We start from the raw sequence: 25,735 nt of genomic DNA, 5'->3' as shown, positions 1-25,735 counted from the left end.
TGTTGGTAGGAGGTTAACTAATTATTGTAAACTGCCCCTAGCATTGGTATGCAGCAACAGAATAAAGTATGAAGTTATGGGCATGGGGCATGTAAAGAAATAGGTTCTAGGGAGATAAATGGAGGAAATAGGGTTATTGTGTGCTTCAAGAGCAAGCACAGAATCAATTGGCCAAATGGCAACCTCTATGACACAAATCTGACAAATTTTATTTCTCTCTTTCCCTCTGCTCTCACCCAATTTTTCATTTATATCATGGCGGCATCTCCTTCATCTTCCTCTTCCACCATAATAGTTCATTTCTCAATTGTGAAAGACATAGCAAATTATCATTAACAATTTAACTTCTGCCATTTATTCACTCTCTAATCTTGGTATAATTGTAACTTGCCACCCTATTTCCAGGTTTCTCTCCTGAACTGAAACTTATTGTGCAGTCAACTACAGTACAGCGGCAATTATTTAAAAAGAAAGCTTTGCAGGCATTTGTCCATTGTACGGGGCCTATCAGCGGCATCAACGGAGCTCTATGAACTACATAAAAGTACAGAATGGATAAGCAGAGTGGCCATTGTCGGGAGTAGGCCAGTTGCAAGAGTAGAAGTGACAGGCTTTGGCTCTGTGTAATGCATCTGTTAAGGTTTCCTTTTTATCCTTTTTTCCTCTCTCTTACTGTACCATTTAAATGGCTGTGGTGTGTTCTTTGTGCCAAATGTTGGAGAACTGGGAGACACAGAGTCTCCCGGGGAACTAAATCCATGTGAATTACATTGGCTGAAACTCCTTGAAGACCGTGAAGCAGCAACTGGATGACCTTCGGCTTGTACGGGAGAGTGAGGAAATATTCGATCAGAGTTACAGGGAAGTAGTCACCCCGAAGTTGCAGGAGGCAAGTGGCTGGGTGACTGTCAGGAGAAATGGAAATAGGCAGTTAGGGCAGAGCACCTCTGTGGCCATTCCCCTCAAAAACAAGTCTACCGCTTTGGATACTTTTGTGGGGAATGACCTCCCGAGAGAATGCCATGGTGACCGGGTTACAGGCACTACGCATGGGTACGTGATGCAGAAGTGAAGGGGAGAGAAGAAGGGAGCGGTAGTGATAGAGGGCTCAATGGTGAGGGGAACAGGCTGGAGATTCTGTGGATGTGAATGGGACACTCGAATGGCATGTTGCCTCCCAGGTGCCAGGGCTAGGGATGTCTCAGATCGCATGCACAACATTTTAAAGAAAAAGGGTGAACAGCCAGATGTCTTGGTAAATATTGGTACCAATGATATAAGAAGGAAAAGCAATGAGGTTCTGAAAAGAGAATTTAGCGAGCTAGGTAGAAAGCTGAGAAGCAGGACCTCCCAGGTAGTAATTTCTGGATTGCTGCCTGTCACGCACCACTGAGGATAGAAACAGGATGATTTGACAGATAAATCTATGGCTGAGAAGCTGGTACAGGGGGCAGGGCTTCAGGTCCTTGGATCATTGGGATGTCTTCAGGGGGAGGTATGACCTGTTCAAAAGTGACGGGTTACACCTGAACCCAAGGGGGACCAATATTCTTGCGGGCAGGTTTATTATAGCTGTTGGGGAGGGTTTAAGCTAATTTGGCTAGGGGGTGAGAAGGGATCACAGAGTGAAGGGACTCAGAATAGGACGAATGGTAAACAAGTAAAGACAGTGTGCAGTCAGACTGTCAGGAAAGGCAGGTAGGTGATGGGACTTAGTTGCAGGCAACAGGCTGAGTATCAAAACATAGGGGATGTAGAATCAGAAAGGATAGCAAATACGGTTCTCAAGGTGTTGTATCTAAATGCGCATAGTATAAGAAATAAGGTGGACGATCTTGTTGCACTATTACAGATTGCCAGGAATGACGTTGCGGCCATCGCCGAATTGTGGCTGAAGGATGGTTGTAGTTGGGAGCTGAATGTTCAAGATTACATGATATATCAGAGGGACAGGAAGGTAGGCGGAGGGGGTGGTGTGGCTCTACTGGTAAAGAATGGCATCAAATCAGTAGAAAGATGTGATACAGGATCAGAAAATGTTGAATCCTTGTGGTTGAGTTAAGAAACTGCAAGGGTAAAGGGACATTGATGGCAGTTATATACAGGCCTCCCAACAGTTGCTGGGAGGTGGACCACAGGTTACACCAGGAAATAGAAAAGGCAAGTCAAAAGGGCAATGTTATGGCAGTCATGGGAGATTTTAACATGCAGGTCAATTGAGAAAATCAGGTGAGTAATGGATCTCAAGACAGTGAGTTTGCTGAATGCCTAAGAAACGGCTTTTTAGAGTAGTTTGTCATTGAGCCTACGAGGGGATCAGCTATACTGGATTGGGTGTTATGTAATGAACTGGAGGCGACTAGGGAACTTAAGGTAAAAGAATCCTTACGAACCAGTGATCACAGTATGATTGAGTTCAACTTCAAATTTGATAGGGAGAAAATAAAGTCTGATGTAGCAATATTTCAATGGAGTAAGGGAAATTACAGTGGTATGAGAGAGGAGTTGGCCAAGGGAAATTGGAAGGAGCTGCTAGCAGGGATGGCGTGCATTTCTGGGAAAAATGAGCAAGATGCAGGACATAAGTATTCCACAAATAAAAAAAATACTCAAGTGGTAAAATAGTACAACCAAGGCTGACAAGAGAAGTCAAAACTATTGTAAAAGCAAAAGGGCATACAACAAAGCAAAAATTAGTGGGGCGATGGAGGATCGGGAAGTTTTAAAAACCTACAGAAAGCAACTAAAAAAAAACATTAGAAGGGAAAAGATGATATATGAAAGCAAGCTAGCAAATAATATCAAAGTGGATAGTAAAAGTTTTTTTTCACGTACAGTATGGTAAAAATAAGAGAAATGAGTGTGGATAAAGGACCGCTAGAAAATGAGGCAGGAAAAGTAATAACAGGGGACAAGGAGATAGCTGATGAACTAAATGAGTATTTTGCATCAGTCTTCACTGTGGAAGACACCAGCAGGGTGCCTGATGTTGTAGTGTGTGAAGGAAAAGAAGTGAGTGCAGTTACTATTACAAGAGAGAAAGTGCAAAAAAAGCTTAAAGACCTAGAGGTACCTAAGTCACATGGACCAGAGGAACTGCACCCTAGGGTTCTGAAAGAGATAGCATTAGGGATTGTGGTGGCATTAGAAATGATCTTTCAAAAATCATTGAACTCTGGCATGGTGCCAGAGGACTGGAAAATTGCATATGTTACTCCACTCTTTAAAAAAGGAGGAAGGCAGCAGAAAGGAAATTTTAGACCAGTTAGCCTGACCTCAGTGGTTGGAAAGATGTTAGAGTCAATTGTTAAGGATGAGGTGATATAGTACTTGGTGATGCAGGACAAGATAGTACAAAGTCAGCATGGTTTCCTTCAGGGAAAATCCTGCCTGACGAACCAACTGGAATTCTTTGAGGAGATTACAAGTAGGATAGATAAAGGGGATGCAGTGGATGTCATATATTTGGACTTTCAGAAGGTCTTTGACAAGGTGACACACATGAGGCTACTGACCATGTTAAGAGCCCATGGTATTACAGGAAAATTACTAACATGGTTAGAGCATTGGCTGATTGGTAGGAGGCAGCAAATGGGAATAAAAGGATCTTTTTCTAGTTGGCTGCCAGTGACTAGTGGTGTTCCACAGGGGTCAGTGTTGGAACCACTTCTTTTTCTGCTGTATATAAATGATTTATATGATGAAATAGATGGCTTTGTTGCCAAGCTTGCAGATGATATGAAGATTGGTGGATGGGCAGATAGTGTTAAGGAAACAGGTCGGATGCAGAAGGACTTGGACAGATTAGGAGAATGGGCAAGAAAGTGGCAAATGAAATACAATGTTGGAAAATGCATGGTCATGCACCTTGATAGTAGAAATAATAGTACGGACTATTTTCTAAACGGGGAGAAAATCTAAAATTCTGAGATGCAAGGGGACTTGGGAGTCCCGAAGGTTAACTTGCAGGTAGAGTCAGTGGTGAGGAAGGCAAATACCATGTTAGCATTCATTTCAAGAAGTCCAGAATACAGGAGCAAGGATGTGATGCTGAGGCTTTTTAAGGCACTGGTGAGGCCTCACCCTGAATATTGTAAACAGTTTTGGGCCCCTCATCTTAGAAAAGATGTGCTGGCATTGGAGAAGGTCCAAAGGAGGTTCGCAAATATGATTCAAGGAATGAAAGGGTTTTCATACGAGGAACGTTTGATGGTTCTGGGTCTGTACTGGCTGAAACTCAGAAGGATTGGGGGTGGGGGGTGGAACCTTTCGAATGTTGAAAGTCCTAGTCAGAGTAGATGTGGAAAGGATGTTTCCTATGGTGGGAGAGTCTCAGACTAGAGGTCACAGCCTCAGGATAGAGAGGTGCCCCTTTCGAACAAGAGATGGGGAAATATTTTTTTAGCCAAAGGGTGGTGTTTTTAAGGCAGAGATTAACAGGGTCTTGATTGGACATGGCATCACAGGTTACGGGGAGAAGGCGGGAACTGGGGTTGAGAAGGAGAAAAAGAAAGGATCAGCCATGGTTGAATGGCGGAGCAGACTCGATGGGCCAGATGGACTAATTCTGCTCCTATGTCTTATGGTCTATATCACAAACATAAGGCATTATTAAAGATCCTTCTCAAATTTGGGTATCCTCAAAAATTTAACACTACCAACTTTACAACAATATGTAATTGTCATCAATGGATCTACCAGTACTCAATCTCAGAGCAGAACTGGGTCAAACAAAATTGTTCCATTGCACCAAACCTCTTCAGAATAATTGCTGCTGTCCTAAAGTTTCCTTCCAACAACCTCCTATTAGAATGGAGTTAGGATGAGCAACAAAGTTTTGAAACTTCATCAGTTCTACCCCACAATCTAAAACCAATCCAACCCAAGACATTTCGTTACAGCATGCGGTCAGCATTTGTGCATGTGAACATTTAGACTGAGTTTCAAACAAAATGGAACATACAGAAGACCGAAGTTTTTCATCACTTGCCCATAAAACAATGGCCCCTGTCCATAACAAGACACTGGTCAGCATACTGCAAAAGCCACTTTTCAGGATATACATTAATGAAAATGAGGATTTGAAGACCAAGGCCTCACTGTTGTTGGCCAGAAAGAATGACAATCTACAAATCAGTGAATTCAAATGAGTCAAGCACGGTGGAAATAGACAGACTAATTGTCTTTTTTCTTGCTGCATGCTTGGGGATGGAAGCTGCCAGTTTGTGAAGACACTCTATTTTCCATTTTGTGAGCTTGACATGCTGGGGTTGATCAATGTTTTAAAGAAGACACAATAATTCTTCAGGCAATCTGCTGGACTGTAGATCATTTCCAAATAAGAAGTTATTTGTGAGATGTTCTTTGGTTGGCTATAACATGCAAGTTTGTGAATGTTGGGGATGATGCCTGCCTGAAGTGATTCGAGCTCATTGCTGATTGAGAACGAAAAGCCATAAATTATCAACTGTCACTTGATGGGAAGGGGGCAATAAATGGATGCAGACTTGGAGCAAAGCCAATAACAAGGTGTTAAAGGACAGACATATGACCTGTGGCCAATGACACTGAAATGCGATATTTGAATTGATAAGGAATGGATATAAAAGTTGATGCTTCATGTGTGTTGGTAGCGGTAACTTCGAAGAATAACCATCACAGATACAAGTGTAAGCAACCCTGTGAGAAACAAGTGGCGAGTGAATCGGGAAAACGAGGAACGCCTGGCCAGAGTGAATTCCCTTACCTGGGTAATATCTTTGCTATTCTTTGACTATTCAGGAGAGTCAGGGTACTTAGCGAGTGTGCACACAAGGTATTTAATGTATGAATTCACATACTTGTTAGTTTAAAAAATAAAGGTACTCGTCAGTAAATGCAGATCTCTCTGTGCCTCACTACTAATCACTATTAATTAAGTAGTAAGTATATTTTTTGCAACACTGTCCGCAAGGAGCAGAGATTTCTCAGCCTTTTGTATGCATCAAAGAGATGGTCAATCCATTTTAAAGAAGTAAAATTTCTCATGCTGCAAGATTCTGTTGTGCTGGGTTTACACCTTAGTGATCATTCCTCCATTGAATATTGTCTGGTGTGACAATTTGTTAAAAGATTCAAAATTTGCTGTTTTCTCTCTGGGCCACCTTACAGAAATTGCATATTTTGCCTCTCCCATGCTCTCATGAGCAGCCAGGCCCAATCATCTTGGTTTCCTAGCTATTTGAGTTGATGTCTGTTAATGTCATTTTCAATTGTAGAGCTACTAATATCCAGTAGGCCATATACAACTGCCTTTATACATAGCAAAATGATGCCTCTGCAGCTGTTCTAATTATCACACTGTGCTTCTTAGTAAAGGAAAATCTTTGCATACCACACATCCACGAGGACCATCATCTCTCTCTAGCAGAGAATTAGAAATTCCAGTAGATGTTGCAGAGTGCTGCTTCCTGTGCTTGAGGAGTTCACGTCGAATGACATAATCAGTTGGAACCTTGTGCATGGATTATGTAACAAATCACAAGTCAATACATTTTAATCTCCCTCACTGTAGATTCAATATCTAGCTCTTCCCTGATTAAGCCACTCCATGGTGTTCAGAGGTTGCATAATGATGATATCCTCCATGGAATAAAATGTAAGGTAATGCTTCATGAATTTCTCCATCTGTTTATTATATCTGGTAACTATCTCAACTGGATTTGTTTAGAGCTGCTTTCTTTGCAATTGAACCTGCAGTTTTTTTTTGTTTCCATCATGCATGGACCAAGCTTTTGATTTCGAGGATATCCAGATGGTCTGAAAAAATTGCACACAGAAGTTTTGTGCAGTGTCTGTCAGTCAGTTGGACACTAGCGACTGAAGTTCTGTAAGTGCTTAAAGCAACTTTGTTTGGACCTCTGTTGTAGTTGGAAAAGATGGATTACTTGGTTTCATTGACAGCAATGCAGCAATATAGATCTTGAAGCTGTCAGCATTTTCCTGTTCTTGGTTCCCTTACAGAAAACATAGTCTTGTAAATGATGTCTCAACTTGCATCACTATCTGCACAACATCCAGAATGTGAATGCCAGTGTATGTTTGTTATAGGGAATTGAGGAAATAATGGTTCTTATCAGAGCAGGTAATCAAGCCAACTTTGATGCAAGTCCAGTGGATGTTGTCTATAGGGACTTTAGTAAAGCCTTTAACAAGGTCCCATATGGCAGGCTGATCTGGAAGATTAGATTGCAGAGAATTCAAGGGGAGCTCGCAGGGTGGACTCAAAATTGGTTCAGTGGTTGGAAACAGAAGGTGGTGCTCCAGCAGGAGCAGCTTATTCCCCTCTGCCATTCGATTCCTTAATGGACATTAAACCCTTGGACACTACCTCACTTTTTAAAATATACGGTATTTCTGTTTTTTGCACGTTTTAAAAAATTTATTCAATATACATATACTGTAATTGATTTACTTATTTATTTATTAGTATTTTTGTTCCTCTTCTACATTATGTTTTGCATTAAACTGCTGCTGCTAAGTTAACAAATTTCACTCACATGCCGGTGATAATAAGCCGGATTCTGAAGTCTGAAACTAGTGGAGTGCCACAGGGGTCTGTCTTGGCAACCCTGTCATTCCACATTATGTAAGTGATCTGATGTGAATCATGCCTTTTAGCAAATATTAAGGGGACTTTATTGGAATTCTTGGAATTCTATCATGGAGAGGAGCAGGATCTTCACAACCATGCCTAGAAATCACTCAGGCATTTCCTGAACTCTTCCCTTACCGAAGATAGAATGATTTCCTTTTAGTGATCCACACTTAGCAAGTATCAATTCTTATAAGGATGCTAGGTCAACATTCAACCAATCAAGTTCCACTTCATTTAAGACTTTGTTCGTAGTATTGTCAAACAGCTGCTGTTTGTATGCTAGCTTCATGCAAATGTTACTGATGTTACAGTTCACATCAAAAGTGTAGCTTCATTCTTTTTTCCCCTCAACTATTTGCCTGGGTTAGAAGTGGGATTGGCATGGGACAGATACTGAGCAAATTCTCAGCTTCAAGCACCCATGAACCATTGGTGGGCCCAGTACCTTACTAATCAGAGACTGCTGGCTAATGCAGACAGCAATAAACCAGCAAGACACAATGGTCTCTTCCATCCTTAGACAAAACCTGAGCAACTTTTATTCTCTATGCAACTGTTCATTGACCATATGGTGTTCACATCCAACAGAAAAATGGGGCTATCTCTAAGATACAAACCTAGACAACGTTTGTAAGTTCAAGGCAGTGTAAATAACCCTTGTGCACTGTACACCTGCATGCACATTACCAAGAAATTGGCACGGCTGAGTGAACACCATCATCTATAAGTCATTTTGATAACATGATATGCAAACAATGTCCCAGGAATGAGTAACAGCACTGAACTCAATTTCTTTTTAAAAATTAAATGAGATCTTGATTCACAGAATTTGTTCTGTAAGAGTACAGAACTGCAGCTCTCAATGTATGCAAATTTTTTTTCTGTTTATGGTAATCAACAGATTTTTTTTGACGTTTTCTCTTTCAACTCAACATTCATTCAATCCCCTTTAAAGACCAAGGCATGCAAGAAGGCAGGAGGCAAAGTCTCCTAAAGTTAGAAGGAAACTAAAGCTCTGGAAGAGAAATAAATTTGCAGCAGGTTCTTGCACAAGGTGAAAATAGAGTCAGAAGGAAGAGGAATGAGTTGTTTGAGGTTGACTGATATATGGCTCTAAATTAGGAATTATTTTGAAGACCAGTCAAAACCAGTCCATACAAACTATGGCAAGGGACAATATACACACTTTGAAGACATCCCTCAACAGCTCTATGGGCAGTTCCCATTATAATAGAGATAATCAGACCCACAAGGAGAATTGAATCTTCTTTGGACTGTCAGTAATAATAAATCCCACACTCTTCTGTATCTTAAGGTTATAGAACAGTTTTATTGGACAAGGACAAATGAAATGATGAATTCTGGAAACAAAATTTGACTCTTTATCACACCTTGGAATAGCATGAAAATCTGGGCTCAGCACAAATCCCTGTGACCACAAAAGCAGCTAAACTCAACACTCAGAGGGAGAGACCCTGAGTCAGAGACTGATCCCCTCATGTCTGAATGCACAGTACACTGTCCATGTTGAGAGCATTTCTACTTTGCTTACCACAAGACTCCTGACACAGATACAATTCCAAATTTTGTCACGGGAACTAATTACAGCTGAGTAAAATTTCTAAAAGCTTAATGGAAAGAAGCAAAGCTTCCCCACCGATTCCTGGGAACCCCTGGCCAATGAACCCTCAAGGGGGCAGGAAAGTATCCAGAATGACACCAAGAACCTTAAGTCCCACCCAGGCTATAAAGACAGAGTAGAATAATCTTACAAACACATCCATTAAGTATTCTGTCCTACCTGTGAGAAAGTCCAAGTTTCCTACACTATTTATTGTTTACCAGAAAATCAAAACAAACAAGTCACCCTCAATCCCAAAGACAAAAGAAAATTATGTGATAGATTACACAGAAATAAGGAACAATGTAAAGAAAAGGGTTGGGTGGGGAAACTAGATACAGCAGGAATAAGTTGTGTAGCATTCTGATGAAACGGGATGGAGATGCTCTGAGAAACAAAGCAATTTTCTGTGGACATTGGTGATTCAGATTTAATGGGACTTTGGTTATAAGAAAAACAAGACTCAGTGAAGTCTTGAAATTTGAAGAAATAAAGAAATAGAACATAGGGAAAGTTCCAGATTGTTGAAAACAGTGGGAGTAACAGACAGCCAATCACAGCAGAAGAAGTAGGATTTTCATGAGGATTGGAATCTGGCTACAGTAGTACACAATTTACCCTCATGTTTAGACTCCGAATTTAGAAGTACTATTCTAAATTTGAAGATAATTAACAGGGTTAGGTAGGTATAGTCAACATGGAGGTAATATATATTGGTAAGAAGAAAGAAAGGTTATGTATTATCTGTAAAAGTGAGAGTTTGGAAGTGGCAGAAAAAAAATAAAAGGTTCTCAGAAGCACAAATTTTCCAATCACTAGATACTGTTTCAGGAATTAGTACGAAAAGCAAAACCAGACCTAATTCTGGATTCTGTCACACAAAACATAACATGGTCTCCACACCCTCTTTCTCAGGATCTTTTCAAACAAGTCCTCTTGCACTCTTCTGAATTCCAGTGGCAACAAGCCTGGCACGTCCAGCAGATTGCCTGTCTGCTGAGAGTTACCGAACCTTCCTGTTTTTATCTGAGATTTCAGCTAACTGCAGTTGTTGATTTTTGAAAACTATCCCCTTTGCAGCACCTTCTGACCCCTCAACACTTAATTCCTATCTCTCATGCAAGAAATAAGTCATAACATAGAAACAACACCAATTTTATATAAAATGCAATAAAACATATAGTTAGACTAGGAGAAAACTTTTTACCATTACCTGGAACCTTATCAACAGATGCAAACACTGAGCGCTGAACTGTAGGATCACTGATACCTCGACGAGACTGATCATAGAATCTAAAAGGAAGGTGATGAGCTGAAGAGGGCGACCCATGTCCAAAACCCATAACCTCTGAAGATGTTTGCACAGGAAGATCCAAAAGTACTAGAAAATAATAAATGTATGCAATAATTAGAAAATGGTACTGCAGAAAATTGTGTTTAAACAGAATTGTGTGGTATAAGTTACAATGTTTACAAGAATAATTAACTGCTTAATAAAGCCAACTGCAGCATTCAAATCTCATAGTTACTTGACTTGATAATTTTTTTTATATTATTGTGTACTGTAAAGTTGTATGTAATCTGATGCCTGCAACTATTTTTAATGTGTTAATATGCCAAAATATCCATTTATAATAGATTCCAAATGTCTTAATATTTTAGAATCTAATTCAGTTGCAGAATTAAAATCCTCATTAATCATTACCGAAATTAGTCAAACTTTATTTTCAGCAGAATGCAGCAAAATTTTGGCCCTCTGCATCGGCATTGCACAGGGATGTGTGTTTAGCCCACTGCTCTACTCTCTTTACACCCATGACTGTGGGGCTAGGCATAGCTCAAACAGCATCTATAAATGTAATGATTATACAAACATTGCTGGCAGAATTTCAGATGGTGATGAAACGGCATAGAGGAGTGAGATATATCAGTTAGTTGAATGGTGTCGCAGCAACAACCTTGCACTCAACATCACCATGACCAAAGAGCTGATTGTGGACTTCAGGAAGGATAAGACGAGGGCACACAAATCAATCCTCAGAGGGACCAGAAGTGGAGAAAGTGAGTAATTTCAAGCTCCTGGGTGTCAAGATCCCTGAGGACCTAACATGGACACCATGTATTGATGCAGCTATATATATTTCATTGGGAATTTGAGGAGATTTGGTTTGTCACCTAAAACACTCAGAAATTTCTACAAATATACCTTGGAGAGCATTCTGACTGCTTGCATGTGGTATGGGAGAGGGGAAGAGGGGCTTCTGCACAAGATCGAAATAAGACCTGATGAAGGATTATGGACCAAAACGTCCAGTGTACTCTTTTCCATAGAAGTTGCCTGGCATGCTGTGTTCCTCCAGCATTTTGTATGCATTGCTTGGATTTCCAGCATCTACAGATTTTTTGTTGTTTATGATTAAACCCATGAACACTACTGTTTTTGTACTACTTGTTTTAACTATTTAGTAGGCACTTACATACTTAATGTGACTCAGCCTTTTCTCTATATTTATTTATCATGTATTTCATTATACTGCTGATGTAAAGTTAATAAATTTCATAACATATGTCTGATATTAATTTTGATTCTGATTATTGTTATTCTACCACTGTCGGACTATAGCAGTGAAGTACAGAACTACCAAATGGTCCTGATATATGAGTTTACATTTAAATTCAGTTAATTAAATAAATCTGGAATAGATTCTGAAAACAACTATCAGTAATGGCAACCATGAAACTACATATGACACCTGATCCATAGTAATATATTGGGGTCTTAGAAGTCTCTGCAGAAATGGCTGAGCAAAGACAATAGGAGCAGGGCAGCAATGTTTACATTGTATGAGAAGATATATACGCAAAATAAAGAAAGATATTCATCATCAACTTTGACAATAAATACCATTGTCAAGTCGCCACATTCAACATCCAGGGGACAGCTTTTACCAGAAACTTAGATGGAACAGCTACATAAATATAAAGACTATAAGAACAGATAAGAGGCTGATTATTTTTGCAGTGAGTGACACCCCAACATCTTTCCATTATGTACAAACCACAAGTCAGGAGTGTGATGAAATACTCTCCATTTTTGTTTTACAAGATGTTCGGCATCCATCATCCTTTCTGAAACCTCTCCCTACAACTCAGCACTTCGTGGCTAGAATCTGTGTGATTGACAATACCTTGTTCTCACCCAGGCTACTCTATCTCCCAAATTTGTGACATTTCCTACTAAGGACAAGGGCAGCAGATAAATGGGAATACCACCTCCTATGTGTTCCCCTCCATCAGAAGAATAAAGTTGACCTAAATGAAACCTATTGAATGGTGAAAGGCCTTGATAGAATAGATGTGGAGAGGATGTTTCCTATGGTAGCAGAGTCTAAGACCAGAGGACACAGCCTCAGAATAGAGGGGTATCATTTTAGAACAGAGATGAGGAGGAAATTCTTTAGCCAGACAGTGGTGAATCTGAGGAGTTATTTGCCACAGGTAGCTGTACAGGCCAAGTCTTTATGTATATCTAAGGCTGAGGTTGATAGGTTCTTGTCTGCTCAGGGCACGAAGGGATATGGGGAGAAGGCAGGAGATTGGGGTTGAGAGGAAAATTGAATCAGCCATGATGAAATGGCAGACCAGACTCAATGGGCCAAGATGGCTTAACTTGCTCCTATATCTTATGGTCTTAAGATCACAAACCATCCTGAAGTATACTGTTGTTCCTTCATTATTAATGAGTCCAAATCCCTGAAATCTCTAGCCAAAGGTGCTGTGAGAGTACCTCACTAGCAGGACCGCAGTGGGATGAATTATCGTCCTGTCATTATTGGGCAATAATTGTTGTCCTTGCCAGATCCTAATAGGTAAATATAAATAAATGGTTTTCATTCATAATTTCTATTGCCTTTGAGAAACAAAAATGATCTAGCAAAATTTGAGAATTCAAACCAAATGGAATTCAATATGACCAGGTTCTTAGAAAAAAATAGTATGGCAAAATCAATTGGCAGCATTTAATAGACGGATATGAAATGATTATAAAGCAATCAAACCAACAAACTAGCCAGCTGTCTGCCAGTCTTGCGTTTTTAAACAAATACCTGTCATAAACCAGGCTGATGCACTGGAGTACGTATTGAGTAATTGTTTTGATTAATAAAGTATTCTTCTAATATTTCCTCACTGATGGTGTTCTGCTGAACCTGTTGAAAGCCCCTTGAAACTGGATCACTTACATCCTTCTGAGGGGAAGAATTTCTTCAGGATAAGGTTTCATTCCAATACAATTACAAATCTTCTCATAGGCAAAGTGCAGAAGATAAACAAAATTCAAAGTGGCTTAAGACAAGTTCTGGGAAGAGCACTACATTGAGCAACTGTCAACTCCTGCGAGGGGGAGGGAAGAGACAGTGCTGGTGACGATTCTAAGAACAGGGAATTACGGTTAATTTTGTTTTTGTGGCTCCGCATAAAGATTTTTGTTTATATGTAATGCTCTGGTTGATATTTTTTTTAACTGTTATGCTGTACTATTTCATTTTGTGCTGTTCTGTGCGAGCTGCCAGATTTCAGCTTATGTTCGGGTTACTGATTTCGTTGGATGCTATGTGATTGCCCTAAGCATTGATCCATTGAGTTGTGTGTTTAAGTCTGTGCTAAACGATTGTCTGGTAAAGTGATTACGATACGCGGGAATGGACGCTGCAGAGGTTGAATGGTGGTGCAGATCCACGGAGTTACTGGTAACAAATGCGTGTGTGTTGAGCGGGGTAGACATTCACATCTCTGATGAGTTGTTAATTCAAACTTTAAGTACTGTTAAAGCTGTAGAAACAGTTATGATTGTGGAGCGGAGGTTTGATAAAATGGCAGGCAAATACTTTGTTTTAGTCCAGACAAGCTCTGATCTAACGACAGTGGAACTGGCTGGTGCTACTGAGGCCCCGGGACAGGGAGGGCCGTGGGCTGTCCATACTTTCTGGGAGGAGGAGAGTGTAGGAGAGCAGGCCAAATTACAAGCTAAGTCTCTCATAGTTGGGGGTGGAGACCAAAGACAGGTTGCTTTCATTTCTGTGGAGTGAGGGGAAGGACTGGTCTGATTTGGAATTTCTAATGAGTCCCCCAGTGAAGAGTGGGACTTCTGAGTTGATATCAGCCCTTACCTCCCTTGCAAATAAACGGCTTAGTGCCCAGGCAGAGGGTTCTAGTTAACGAAAGCTGAGAATGTTCTCAGGGGTGAAGCCCACCCGAGGGTGAAGAGGAGTATGAGACCTGGGCGGAGTAGGCCTCTCAGTTGTAGATGAGTGACAGTGCACTGATGACATAAAAAGACAGCGATTGGTTGAGAGTTTGAGAGGCCGAGCTGCTGATATAGTGAGAGCCATAAAGACACAGAAGGGGAATGGCTGGTATTGTCTGTTACAATTGTGGTGAAGAGGGCCACTTCAGGTGGGAGTGTGAACGATGGGAAACACTCAGAGAGTGAGCCCCCAGGTATCTAAGCAGAGAGAAAAGTCACTAAACTTAGAAGAGATCCAGTGAGGGAATGGCCTGGTGTCTCGGTGGGGAACACATTCCTAGCAATTTATCAAGGAACACCCTAAAGCAAAAAACCCTATTCCTGAAGGTTTAGTGGAACCAGGTGCCAGTGTATCACTATGGATAGAGGGTATTTATGCTACAGCCATACTTAACACAGGCTGGCAGGTCACTTTGCTGTACCGTTTGTTTTACTGCCAATATCTGACGTATTTACAGCGAACCACTCAGCACACTAGAGATGTGGGGTCTTAGTGCGGGTGGTTATCTGTATGATAGTTACCTGTCAGTGAAGCTGGAGTTTTTGAAGGCAGATGTGGGAGTGGCTGAGGTCCTTGATACATTAGCGTTGGTTTGTCTGGACCCCGTTGAGAAGGACGGCGTTTCAATTCTTGTGGGGACAAATACTCCTATTGTGAAGATGGCTAATGGGAGCCTACAAGGACAGAGCTGAAGAGAGCTTTCTGAAAACATTGTCCGTTCACTCGGTGTTTCAAGCTGCTTTCGAGAAAGTGCGTGGCCGCACTGGACCGGATAATGAGCTTAGACGAGGGACTGAGTGGTTCACCCAGTCAAAGCTAATCATGTTAGGCCTGGGGAAGTAGCGAGAGTGATGGGAAACCCCAAATTTCCCAGAATGCCTGAGGCCAAGGCCCTCTTGGTGAATGCTCGAGAAGACTACAAAGAGGAGTTGGGCTTACCTGCTGGGGTACTGGTGAGGCCTGAATTGCAGAGGCCCTCGGTTGTACAGGTGAACAGGAAGGGCAGTGATCGTCAGGAACACTACAAAGAGGGAAGTCACCTTCAAGAGGGGCATGCCATTGGCGCACCTCTTCCCAGTGACGGTAATGTACAATGTCCCTGTGAGATAAGCCGGGGAGAAACTCTCTTCGAAAAAGGGAAAGTTGACTGCTGAGTCATTCAACTTTGGGGACTCCCCGGTACCTACAGGTTGGAAGAGGAGGTTGATAGAAAAGATGTTGAAACTGGAAGCTGTCTTTTCTACTGATGAGTTTGATCTGGGTTGATCCAGGAGCACTTGCCGCACTATCCGGGAAACGGAGGACACTCCATTCAGAGAGAGGTCACAGCGACTGGCCCCTGCAGAGGTGGAAGACATTCAACAGCACTTACAGAAGCTGAAGCTGGGATCATCATTGAATCCAGAAGTCCCTATGTGTCCCCAATAGTAGTGGCCAGGAAGAAGAATTAGAAGGTTCAGATGTGTGTGGACTTTATGACTCTGAACAGGTGTAGTGTCACAGACCAGTATACAGTCCTGAGGATCAAAGATGCACTGGCCTGTCTTGAGTGGTGCAAAGTGGTTCAGTGTGCTGGACTTGAGGAATGGATATTACCAGATCCCCCTCTTTCATTCATATGTACACTGGGATTCTTCCAGTTTGAAAGGATGCTCCAGGGCTTATTGGGAGCCCCTGCAACTTTTCAGGATGTCATGGAGAAAATGGAGGCAGATATGAAATTGATTGAGGTATTGGTGTATCAGTGTTCTGGTCCACATTGGAGGACCATGAAGCGAGGCCACTGAAGGTGCTGGGCCGCCAGAAAGTTGAAGGGTTAATACTTTCCCTGGGCAAGTGCCAGTTCTGCAAGACATCTGTCAACTATGTTGGGCACAGAGTCTCATGGGACGGAGTAGGTACAGATCTGTCTAAAATAGAGGCAGTGACCACATGGCCAAGGCCCCAGACTGTAAGCAATTTGTACTCATTCTTTGGGTTCTGCGGGTATTATTGGAGGTTCATGAAGTTCTATGCGAAAGTGAGTCACCTTTTAAACCAGCTTCTGTGTGATTACCCTCCCTTGGGGAAGAAAGCGAGGAGGAAAAAGGAGAGGAGGGTAAAGATTATCTTAGCTCTTTGGAGACTTTTGGAGTGGGATAGGATGCAAAATGTTAAGAGGCCTTTCACTCGCTGAAGGAGTGGCTGACACAAGTGCCTGGGCTAGCTTTTGCAGACTCTCGATTGCCATATGTAATGCATATGAATGCCAGCAGAGTGGGCTTGTGGGGTGTCCTGTATCAGGATCAGGGCACCGGGTTGAGACCTGTTGCATTTGTCAGCTGGAGTCTGTCACCCTCTGAGAAAAACTATCCCAAGCACAAGTTGGAATTCCTGGCATTGAAATGGGCTGTGGTGGATAAGTTGAGTGACTATCTCTATGGTGGCAAGTTTAAGGTGAGGACAGACAACAATCCCCTAACTTATATCCTGACCTCAGCTGTGGTGATATCACCTGCAATGATGTGCCGGTACATGATTGAACAGAGCACTGAGCATGCGCAGGATTGCTAGAATGTTCCAGCACGTGGCTTGGTTAAGACATGTTTGTTTATTACTGTAAGTAACGTTCTCTAATTCTTCCACAATATGATTCTTTACTGTTAACATACGGTATGCTTAAACAGAAGTAAGATAACATGGTGTCAGAAGTGGTTCTGGAAGAATAATAAGGGAGAATTGAGAATTGAAGATAATCGAGAAAAAAATTGAAGAAAAAAGTTCGAACTGTATATGGTAAAATGGAAGGTTTACAACCCCCATCAAAACTTCAGCTGACTGGCAATGTAGCTGAGAATTGGAGGATCTTCAAGCAACAGTGTGAACTGTACTTACTGACGATTGATTATGAAGCAAAATAGGAAAAAAACCAAAGCTGCACTTCTGCTCCATGTAATCGGAAATGACGCAGTGGAGGTATAATAATTCTGTCTTTGAAGATGGAGATAATTTCAATTTAAAGTCAATAATGGTCAGATTTGAAATATTTTGTATACCTAAGCGTAATTTAATGTATGAGTGATATGAATTTTTCACATGTGTGTAGAGAGCTGCTGAAACAATTGATCAGAATGTTACTGAGTTAAGAAAATGTAGTAGAACATGTGAGTTTGGATTGCTCACGGACTCTCTCATTAAAAATAGAATTGTTTGTGACATTCGAGATAACGCTCTGAGAGAAAGACTGTTGAGAGATCAAGATTTAAATTTTGAAAAAGCTTTGGCACTTTGCAAAGCTTCTGAGACCCTGACATTGCAGGCTGAAGAGCCTTTTGTTGAAAACTGTAATGTAAATGCTGTAAAAAAGTGTGAATATATCAAGAAATATAATAACACATTGACAAAACCACCAGAAAGCAAGACAGCATTTGAAAGAAAAATGAAAAAGGCCATGAGATCGCTGTGCGTGGGAACTTCGTCCAAATCAGTGTCCCGCATTTGCAAAATTTACAATGGCTTGCGGTAAGATTAATCATTTTTCACGCAGTTGTAAAAGTAGAAAGTAGGAAAATAAAATGAAACAAGTAAATGGTGTGCTTGAAGATGAATGTGAGGAATTTTATATAGATGCGCTTTGTGAAAATAAACAAAGAAAGAATGACTGGACTGTTCCGTTGCAAGTGAATCAAAACAATATTCTGTTTAAGCTTGATACTGGAGCGCAAGTAATTGTTCTTTAAAAATCTGAGTTTAATGCTTTAAAGCCAAGACTGAAGTTACATCAGATAAATATAAAAGTGACTGGGTATTCAGGTGCAGACATTCCAGTTAAAGGAACATGCGCAGCAAAGGTATCACACAAAAATATTGTGCATACGCTTTCATTTATGGTCGTGCCAAAAATGTACAGTCAATCCTGGGTTTATCTGCCTGTGAAAGACTTAATTTGATAAAAAGAGTTTTAGTCTTGGATGGTGACACAGAGCGACAGAATGTTGCATTACGGTTGGCAGAAGGTGATGTAACTCGACTGCAGGTCCAGCTCACAGAGGCAAATGCTGACATGGAGAATATAAAAGCAGTAGCTGCAGTGTCTGAGACGACCAAACAGGAGGCAATTGATGATATGAAAAAGCAATGGCAGGAGAAGCGATAATGAAAGAGACACTGAGAGAATATGAGATTCAGTTTCATCACCATCTAGAGCAAGAACACTTATAGTAGGCACAGTATAAAGAAGAAGTGAAAAAACAAGTGAAGGAATTAATAAGTTTTATTGAAATGATGAAGCCTCAGCATAAAAAGATTACACAGTTAAAGAATGAATTAGTTGAAGAAAAGGTTGGTATTTCGTTACAAATGGAAATGGAACGTGAACTGACTGATCTAAGGAGACATTTGTCTGAAGGACACGGAGACAAAGTGAGGATACAAGACAAAATGAACACATGGACACAGACCAGATCATACATGGTCCAAACAGAGGAGGGAGCAGTGTTAAGAAGAAATCGCAAAGACCTTAAGAAAGAACCAACTTCAGAGTTTCAGTTATCTGATATAGATGTGTTTTGATTAACGCTGTTCATTGCTTTTTCTTTTTAAGGAAAGGAAGATGTGGTGATATCACATGCAATGATGTGCCAGTACATGATTGGACAGAGCAAAGAGCATGCGCAGGATTGCTAGAATGTTCCAGTACATGGCTTGGTTAAGATGTGTTTGTTTATTACTGTAAATAAAAGTTCCCTAATTCTTCCAGAATATGATTCTTTACTGTTAACCAATGGTACGTTTAAACAGAAGTAACATAACATCGGCAAAATTAGATGCCACAGGCCATCGGTGGCTGGTAGCATTGTCTGCCTATGATTTCAGACTGAATTACCAGTCAGGAAGAAGGAACACTGATGCCAATGCACTGTCCCATCATGCGCATGAAGGGCTGGACAGCAACAAAGAGTGGGAGAGCATTTCTGCCCCGGGAATGAAAGCCACATGACAGTTTTCCTTCACGATGAAGGGAGGGGGAAGGCAAAGGCAGGATTGAGTAGTAAATCAATTGGGAGCTTCTGATGATGCCATCCACAAGCTTACTGTAACCTGACTGCTCTGAAGACAAACCAGCTGCCGGAATTGAGTCCTGGGGAAATGGCAGCTGCTCAGTGAGATGACCCGGGCTTCGTATCATTTGGTCAGTGGCCGAAAAAGAAGACATGACTCAAGCAGAACGGATGAAACATGCTGCAGTGTCTCAATTACAGAGAGAATAACCCAGATTGGAGTTCAGCAACCAGATCCTATACTGGGTCACATCGCCTCCGGACTGGCCTTGGCGTTCCCAGCTGGTTCTGCCTGAGAAGTATTGGAGGATTGTGTTGAAGTCACTTCATTTTGATTCTGGCCAATTGAGGATTGAAAAAACCTATGAATTGCTCAGAGATTAGTTCTACTGACCCTGAACGAAGATGGAGGTCAAAGAATACTGCAAGTCGTGCATTCAATGTAAACGGAGGAGGATGCTGCCTATGAGGGCAGCTCCATTGTCCCACTTGCAGAGTGCGGGGCCACTTGACTTGGTGTGTATGGATTTCCTGTCAATAGTGCCAGATGCCAGCAACACGGCAAATGTCTTCATCATTACGGATTACTACACCAGATTTGTGCAAGCTTTCCCTACCAAGGATCAGAGGGCATTCACGAATGGGATATGGACTCGGAGAATGAGGAAATGGGGATGTGGTATATGCTGCTTTTTGCTAACTTCCCACTGATTGAGGAAGAGATTCCCAAAACTTCTCACGCTGAGGCAGGTGAAATTGGGGGGACTATCTGCGGACAGGCTAGGTTTCAGCGGGATCATGAAGAGAATGAAGCGCAGCTCAGCCAAGTGGCAGAGGGATCCGAGTTGCAGGAGGGCACGAATGATAGACCGGGGGACGACGCCTCTCTTTCTAGATCAGAAGTATCCTGACGATTGTCTCAAACTGAAGAAGTAGATGATAGGGTATGGAGGTCTCAAAGAATCAGGAGACCCCTAGATAGGCTGGCCTATGTTGCATCGAGGAAACAGAGCGCTATTGCTAGTCCCCTAGTGAGATATGTAACTCACCTGTCAAATGGATTGGAGGTGATGGCAGCACAAAATTGCTTTGAAAGCAGTGGTAAAGATGAAGTGACAAATTATTTCATGGTCATAAGGACATGACTATTTTGGTGGGAAGGGAGAGGGTAATATTCTTTACTGTTATGCTGTGTGTATTTAATTTTGCGTTGTTTCGTGAGAACTGCTCATTTACAGCTTATGCTTGGGTTATTGTTGATGATAAGAGATGAGGAGAAATGTCTGCCAACCAATTAGGATGGTTGAATTGAAGGGGAGGTTTCTCTGGTGAGGGAACTAAGGTCGGGCTTGGGTTTTTTTTGGTGTAGTTTGAAAGAGATGAGGAACGAAGACACCAGAGAGATGTGGTGGTAGGATTCGACCCAGAGTGGGACCATGATTCGGTCCCGGGGTGAGATCGATTGAGGATCGGTGACTTGGGGAAACCGTGAGCTCCAACTTGTGTACATTAGACTGTTTCACTAAAATGAGTCCTTTTCTGTTTTTGTTCCTTTCTTTACTAACTCTTTGGTCAAATTAAGAAATATAAAGCTAAGTCTTTTAATTGAATGCAGTGTACTGTCTGTTATTTCGTGGCACTCGTTTGTAACAGAGTGACAAATTACACAACATCCACACAAACTTACGCAGCCGAGGAAACCAGGGTATTTCATATATAAAGCATTTTAAAAATACTTAGCCAGAATCTAGTGGAGCTGATGAAACTTAATTCCTATTTTTTTTACATTAAGAGCAAAATTGTGGAAGAATTCTTTAAAAGATTTCAGTGCCTTTGCTAATACTTCTTTAAAATCCGATTGCAGTTTGTTCAGATACTGAAAATGGGCACACAAATTTAGTTGTTGGACTAGTTCCCATGCAGTTCAAGTCTCACTGTTAAACTGATGTGTAAACAAAGGAGCATAACCATACTAATTCATAGTTTATAGGGCAACATAAATGAAAATAGAGCAAAGCATAACTTGCCTTTGTTCGTCCTATCAAGTAGATGAAATTTACTTGCCAACAATCTTTAGTTAGACTATCCTTCCAGAAATAAAAACATATTTCTGCCCAAAAAACTATCAATTCAAAGATAATTTTGTGTTTTACATCTTGTTTTATTTCTTCTCATGATAGAAAAGCTAAAGCATTAAAGCTTCTAGTTGTAAAATTATGAATACAGATTCTCTGAAATATGTACTTTTATGGGAAAGGCATCTAATTTTGAAAGAGAAAGCTTGATTCTTTAACTACAATGAGCAAACATTAATCTACATATCATTTCTTTCACATATTGTAACTGGGTTGCTAAAGATCACGTTGTCTGATGACTTAATTAAAATTGTTAATATTGAATCTAAAACCACTATTAAAAAAACCTGATTTTGCAATGTTTTGTTACTGTACCAAAACCTAACACTGAAGAAAAGTAGAAATTTAATGAAAATATGCATTTCATGGGTCACACCACATCCTAGCCTTCCCCTAGAGCAGGGGTTCTCAACCTGGGGTCCATGGACCCCTCAGTTAATGGCAGGGGCCTTTGGCATAAAAAATGTTTGGGAACCTCTACTCTAATTTTAGAGATATATCACACTGAAACTGACTTCCTGGTCACTGTGTCCACAGTGACCACTGCCTACCAACTTTTTACCGATTCCCATTTTTTAACTCTTTCCACATTATTTCGAATTTAAGAAGATTCCCTTAGGTGCTGAAACAGTAATCTCCACGTGGTGCAGTGGACTACTAGTGAGATTCTAAATTAATACTTGTCACTGGTATTCACCATGGAGAACAATGTGGAGGATGAAGAGTTTGAGAGAGAAATACTTGTATTCTATCTATGTTAGGAAAGAAGCTGTGGTAAAGATACTGGCACACATTAAGGTGGATAAATACCCAAGACCATTTGCATTTTTGTTGTCATGGGTGAGATACCAGGGTCTGGAGAATATCTATTCTTGTTCATAAAGGATAATAACAATAAGCCAGCAAACTATAGGCCATTTGGCCATACATCAATAGTAGAGAAATTACTGAAAAAAGTCTAAGGTAACACACGCAAAATGCTGGAAAAACTCAGGTTAGACATCCATGGAAAAGGAATAAAGAGTCGACATTTTGAGTCAAGATCCTTCATCAAGATTGGAAAAGAAGGGTGAATAAGCCTGAATAAAAATGTGGGGTAAGGGAAGGTGTACAAGCTGGAAGGTGATAGGTGAAGCCAGGAGATGGGGGAGGCATGATGAAATGAGATGATGGGAGGTGATAGGTTGAAAAGGTAAATGGCTGAAGGAGAAATCTGAAATCTGGAAGAAAGGGAAAGAGGAGGGCCACTAGCAGGAGGTGTTAGGTGAAGTGAGAGAAGGGGTAAGAGGGGAGCCAGAATGGGAATTTAAAAAGAGAGAAGGTGACTTGCTTGAACCAGAATCAGGAGAGTTGGTGCAGTGGAGTTCCATCACACCCAGTATTTTGTCTTGGCTTATAGGCAGAGGTATAAAGCATGCCTTCAGCAAATTCTATTAGGTAGCTTATTAGCAAATCTTGCAATATCACACTGTGATTACTACATAGCCATGGCTTCACTGTAAGTGTGCTACGGACACAGCTTAACTGCAACAATCCTCTGTTCTGTTTTCTGAGCAGCCCACATTTCACCTCACCAGAATACCTGGACAGAAAGCACAAGGAGGTGAGTGCAAGAGGGGGAAAAGAATGGGACTGGAAGCTGTGAATATATAAAAGCCAACATGCTGCATTGTTATGCCTGAGACCCAAGTACGTCACCTCAAAGAGTGAGCAAGATGGGTTGTTTTTTACGTTTCGAAATACACGGAGTACTTGTGATGTGCAAACTGGCACCAAGTATGGAATCTGGTGAAGAAACAGGAAATGATGAAGATACTCAGGTCAGGCAACATCCACTCATTTCAGGTTTCCAGCGCCTGCAGCTTCTTCTATTTCACAAGGAATATGGTGTGGGAGCTCAGTGGGTAAAATGGGTAAAGGTATCCCTATAACCACAGTTGAACTCAGATCAACACTGTTAATGGAGTGATTGCATGACCATCAGATAGTTAGTACATTATCAAATCTGTCTGATGAACGCAGGAAAATGCAGTGGCTGTATGGAACGAGAAGAACGCACCTTTGTACTGGTGAAGATGTGCACATCTTTGCAATGGTTTGGATACATTCCTATCAAGTAATGTTTACTGCTTCAGGTGACAACTGCCTTGGTGGGGACAGTGGGGGAGGGGGGAAGAACTGACAGAGGGCACAGGACCGTTTTCTACTATCATGCGCCTGATCCAGCCAAACAGGAGTGAGGAGTAGCTCGAATCTCTTCAAGATCACTGATATGTCACGGGGGAACAGCTTGATGTCTTCACTGATCAAAGAGATGCCACTTGTTAGCAGATCACTGCCCTCATGAACAGCAAGTGCCATTTGCAAGTATATTATTGTGTGCTGCAGACTAATAGATCTGCAAAGTGTATCTAGGTCTTTGTGGGACTGCTGTACTTGAGTAGTTAAATGTTCTCTGCTTACCGACAGACGGTTTTCCTGCAAAAAAAAAGAGATCATTCTCCCTCGAGCAAAGATTGGCACAAGTGAACTTATCCCAGCTCCTTCAAAGAGACATGACCCCAAATGCAACTAAGGACACCTCTTTACCAAGAGCAGAACCCTGCATAGATAACTAAGTGAAGGCAATCGGGATCCCACACACACACAAACACACGATCACTAATATAAGAGATTCTGCAGATGGAGGATATCTTGAGCATTATGCGCAAAATGCCGGAGGAATTCAGCAGGTCAGGCAGCATCTATGAAGGAGAATAAACAGTCGATGTTTTTGAGCTGAGACCTTTCATTAGGAATGGAAGGAGCAGAAGCCAGAATAAGGTGGTGGGGGGAAGGCTAGTACAAGCTGGCAGGTGACAGGTGCGACCAGGTGACGATGAAGGGGGAGGAAGGGATGGAGTTAGCTGGGAAGGAGGACATGAAAGAGGTAAAAGGGCTGAAGGAGGAATCTAACAGAAGAGGACAGCGGTCCATGGAAGAAAGGGAAGGAAGGAAACCAGAGGGAGGTGATGGGCAGGCAAAGAAACGATAGAGAGGATAACCAGAATGGGGAAGAAGAGAGGAGGAGAAAAGGGAAAGAAATTACTGGAATATGAGAAATTGATGTTCATGCCATCTTGCAGATGCTGAAAATCTTGAGCAACATAAACAAAATGCTGGAGGAACTCAGCAAGTCTGGGACCAGATACATCTGATACTTGATTCATTCACTCATGTGTTATATCAGTGCAGATGAATTTGTACAGCAGGATGGGAGGTCAATTTTACATAGTATCCTGGGTACTTTCAACAGATCTTTGGAAAACATTTCAGTGTCAGCAACGGATGTGTTGGAAAGGGTTTACACTGGATCTGTTACTTTGCAAGCTCCTTATTACCCAAGTGGACAAGGACACCTCAGCTAGAGCACAGGGCTTTTAATGTCAAATTGGAGCATTCTACTCTAACCATCATACTCATACTCCTGTCGTTCTCCATCAGAATGGAGTCTGTCAGGTATGGGATTTTCAAAGTTGTGGAGTTCATGGCACACCACAACGTAACTTCTGCTTTTAGATGCTATATATAGTAGGATTTAGCTGGCTGGTGGTGCAGTGGTATCAGCACCAGACCTCGAGGCAAGTAGCGAATCTGGCTGGCGGTGGTGGGTTGAGCATTGAGCTAGCAAATTGGCCTCATTAAACAAAAAACAGACAAATGCTAAAGAGGTGGCAAGATCACTGCCTGATGTGCCACAAGGGCAAAGAAGAGCAGCAACATATAGTAGGAAGCCTTACAGTAATAATAACACACTGGATTTTTAGCTGGTGTAGACGAATGGCATTTTGAACGGTTATTTTGATTTGTATTGTTGTTGCACTGATGATATTCATTTGCATGGTGAGGCTGGATTCTAAACTGGTGTTACCTGCCAAGAAAGGAGCTAATAGCCCTTTTCCTTCCATGTGAAAATGTTTAACACTGTTGATTCTCTCTAGTTGAAAGAGTCCTGGTTA

At 41.4% G+C, this 25,735-nt stretch overlaps 1 protein-coding gene across 6 annotated transcripts in view; it reads right to left on the bottom strand.

The window, feature by feature from the left end:
- The window catches only part of clec16a (C-type lectin domain containing 16A), a 241,706-nt gene that overhangs the window by 26,122 nt on the left and 189,849 nt on the right, over positions 1 to 25,735 (bottom strand). For 5 of the 6 annotated variants that reach the window (XM_059979202.1, XM_059979199.1, XM_059979200.1 and 2 more), the window contains one exon: positions 10,471 to 10,638. The exons of the other annotated variant lie outside the window; for it this stretch is intronic. In XM_059979202.1, the coding sequence (XP_059835185.1) occupies positions 10,471 to 10,638 (168 nt within the window). The remainder of the gene's footprint in view (positions 1 to 10,470; positions 10,639 to 25,735) is intronic. 6 annotated transcript variants of the gene reach the window in all.

The sequence above is a fragment of the Hypanus sabinus genome, chromosome 9 (genome assembly GCF_030144855.1).
Source record: "Hypanus sabinus isolate sHypSab1 chromosome 9, sHypSab1.hap1, whole genome shotgun sequence".
Classification (NCBI taxonomy): Eukaryota; Metazoa; Chordata; class Chondrichthyes; order Myliobatiformes; family Dasyatidae; genus Hypanus; species Hypanus sabinus.
This window is presented reverse-complemented; position numbering and strand designations above follow the sequence as displayed.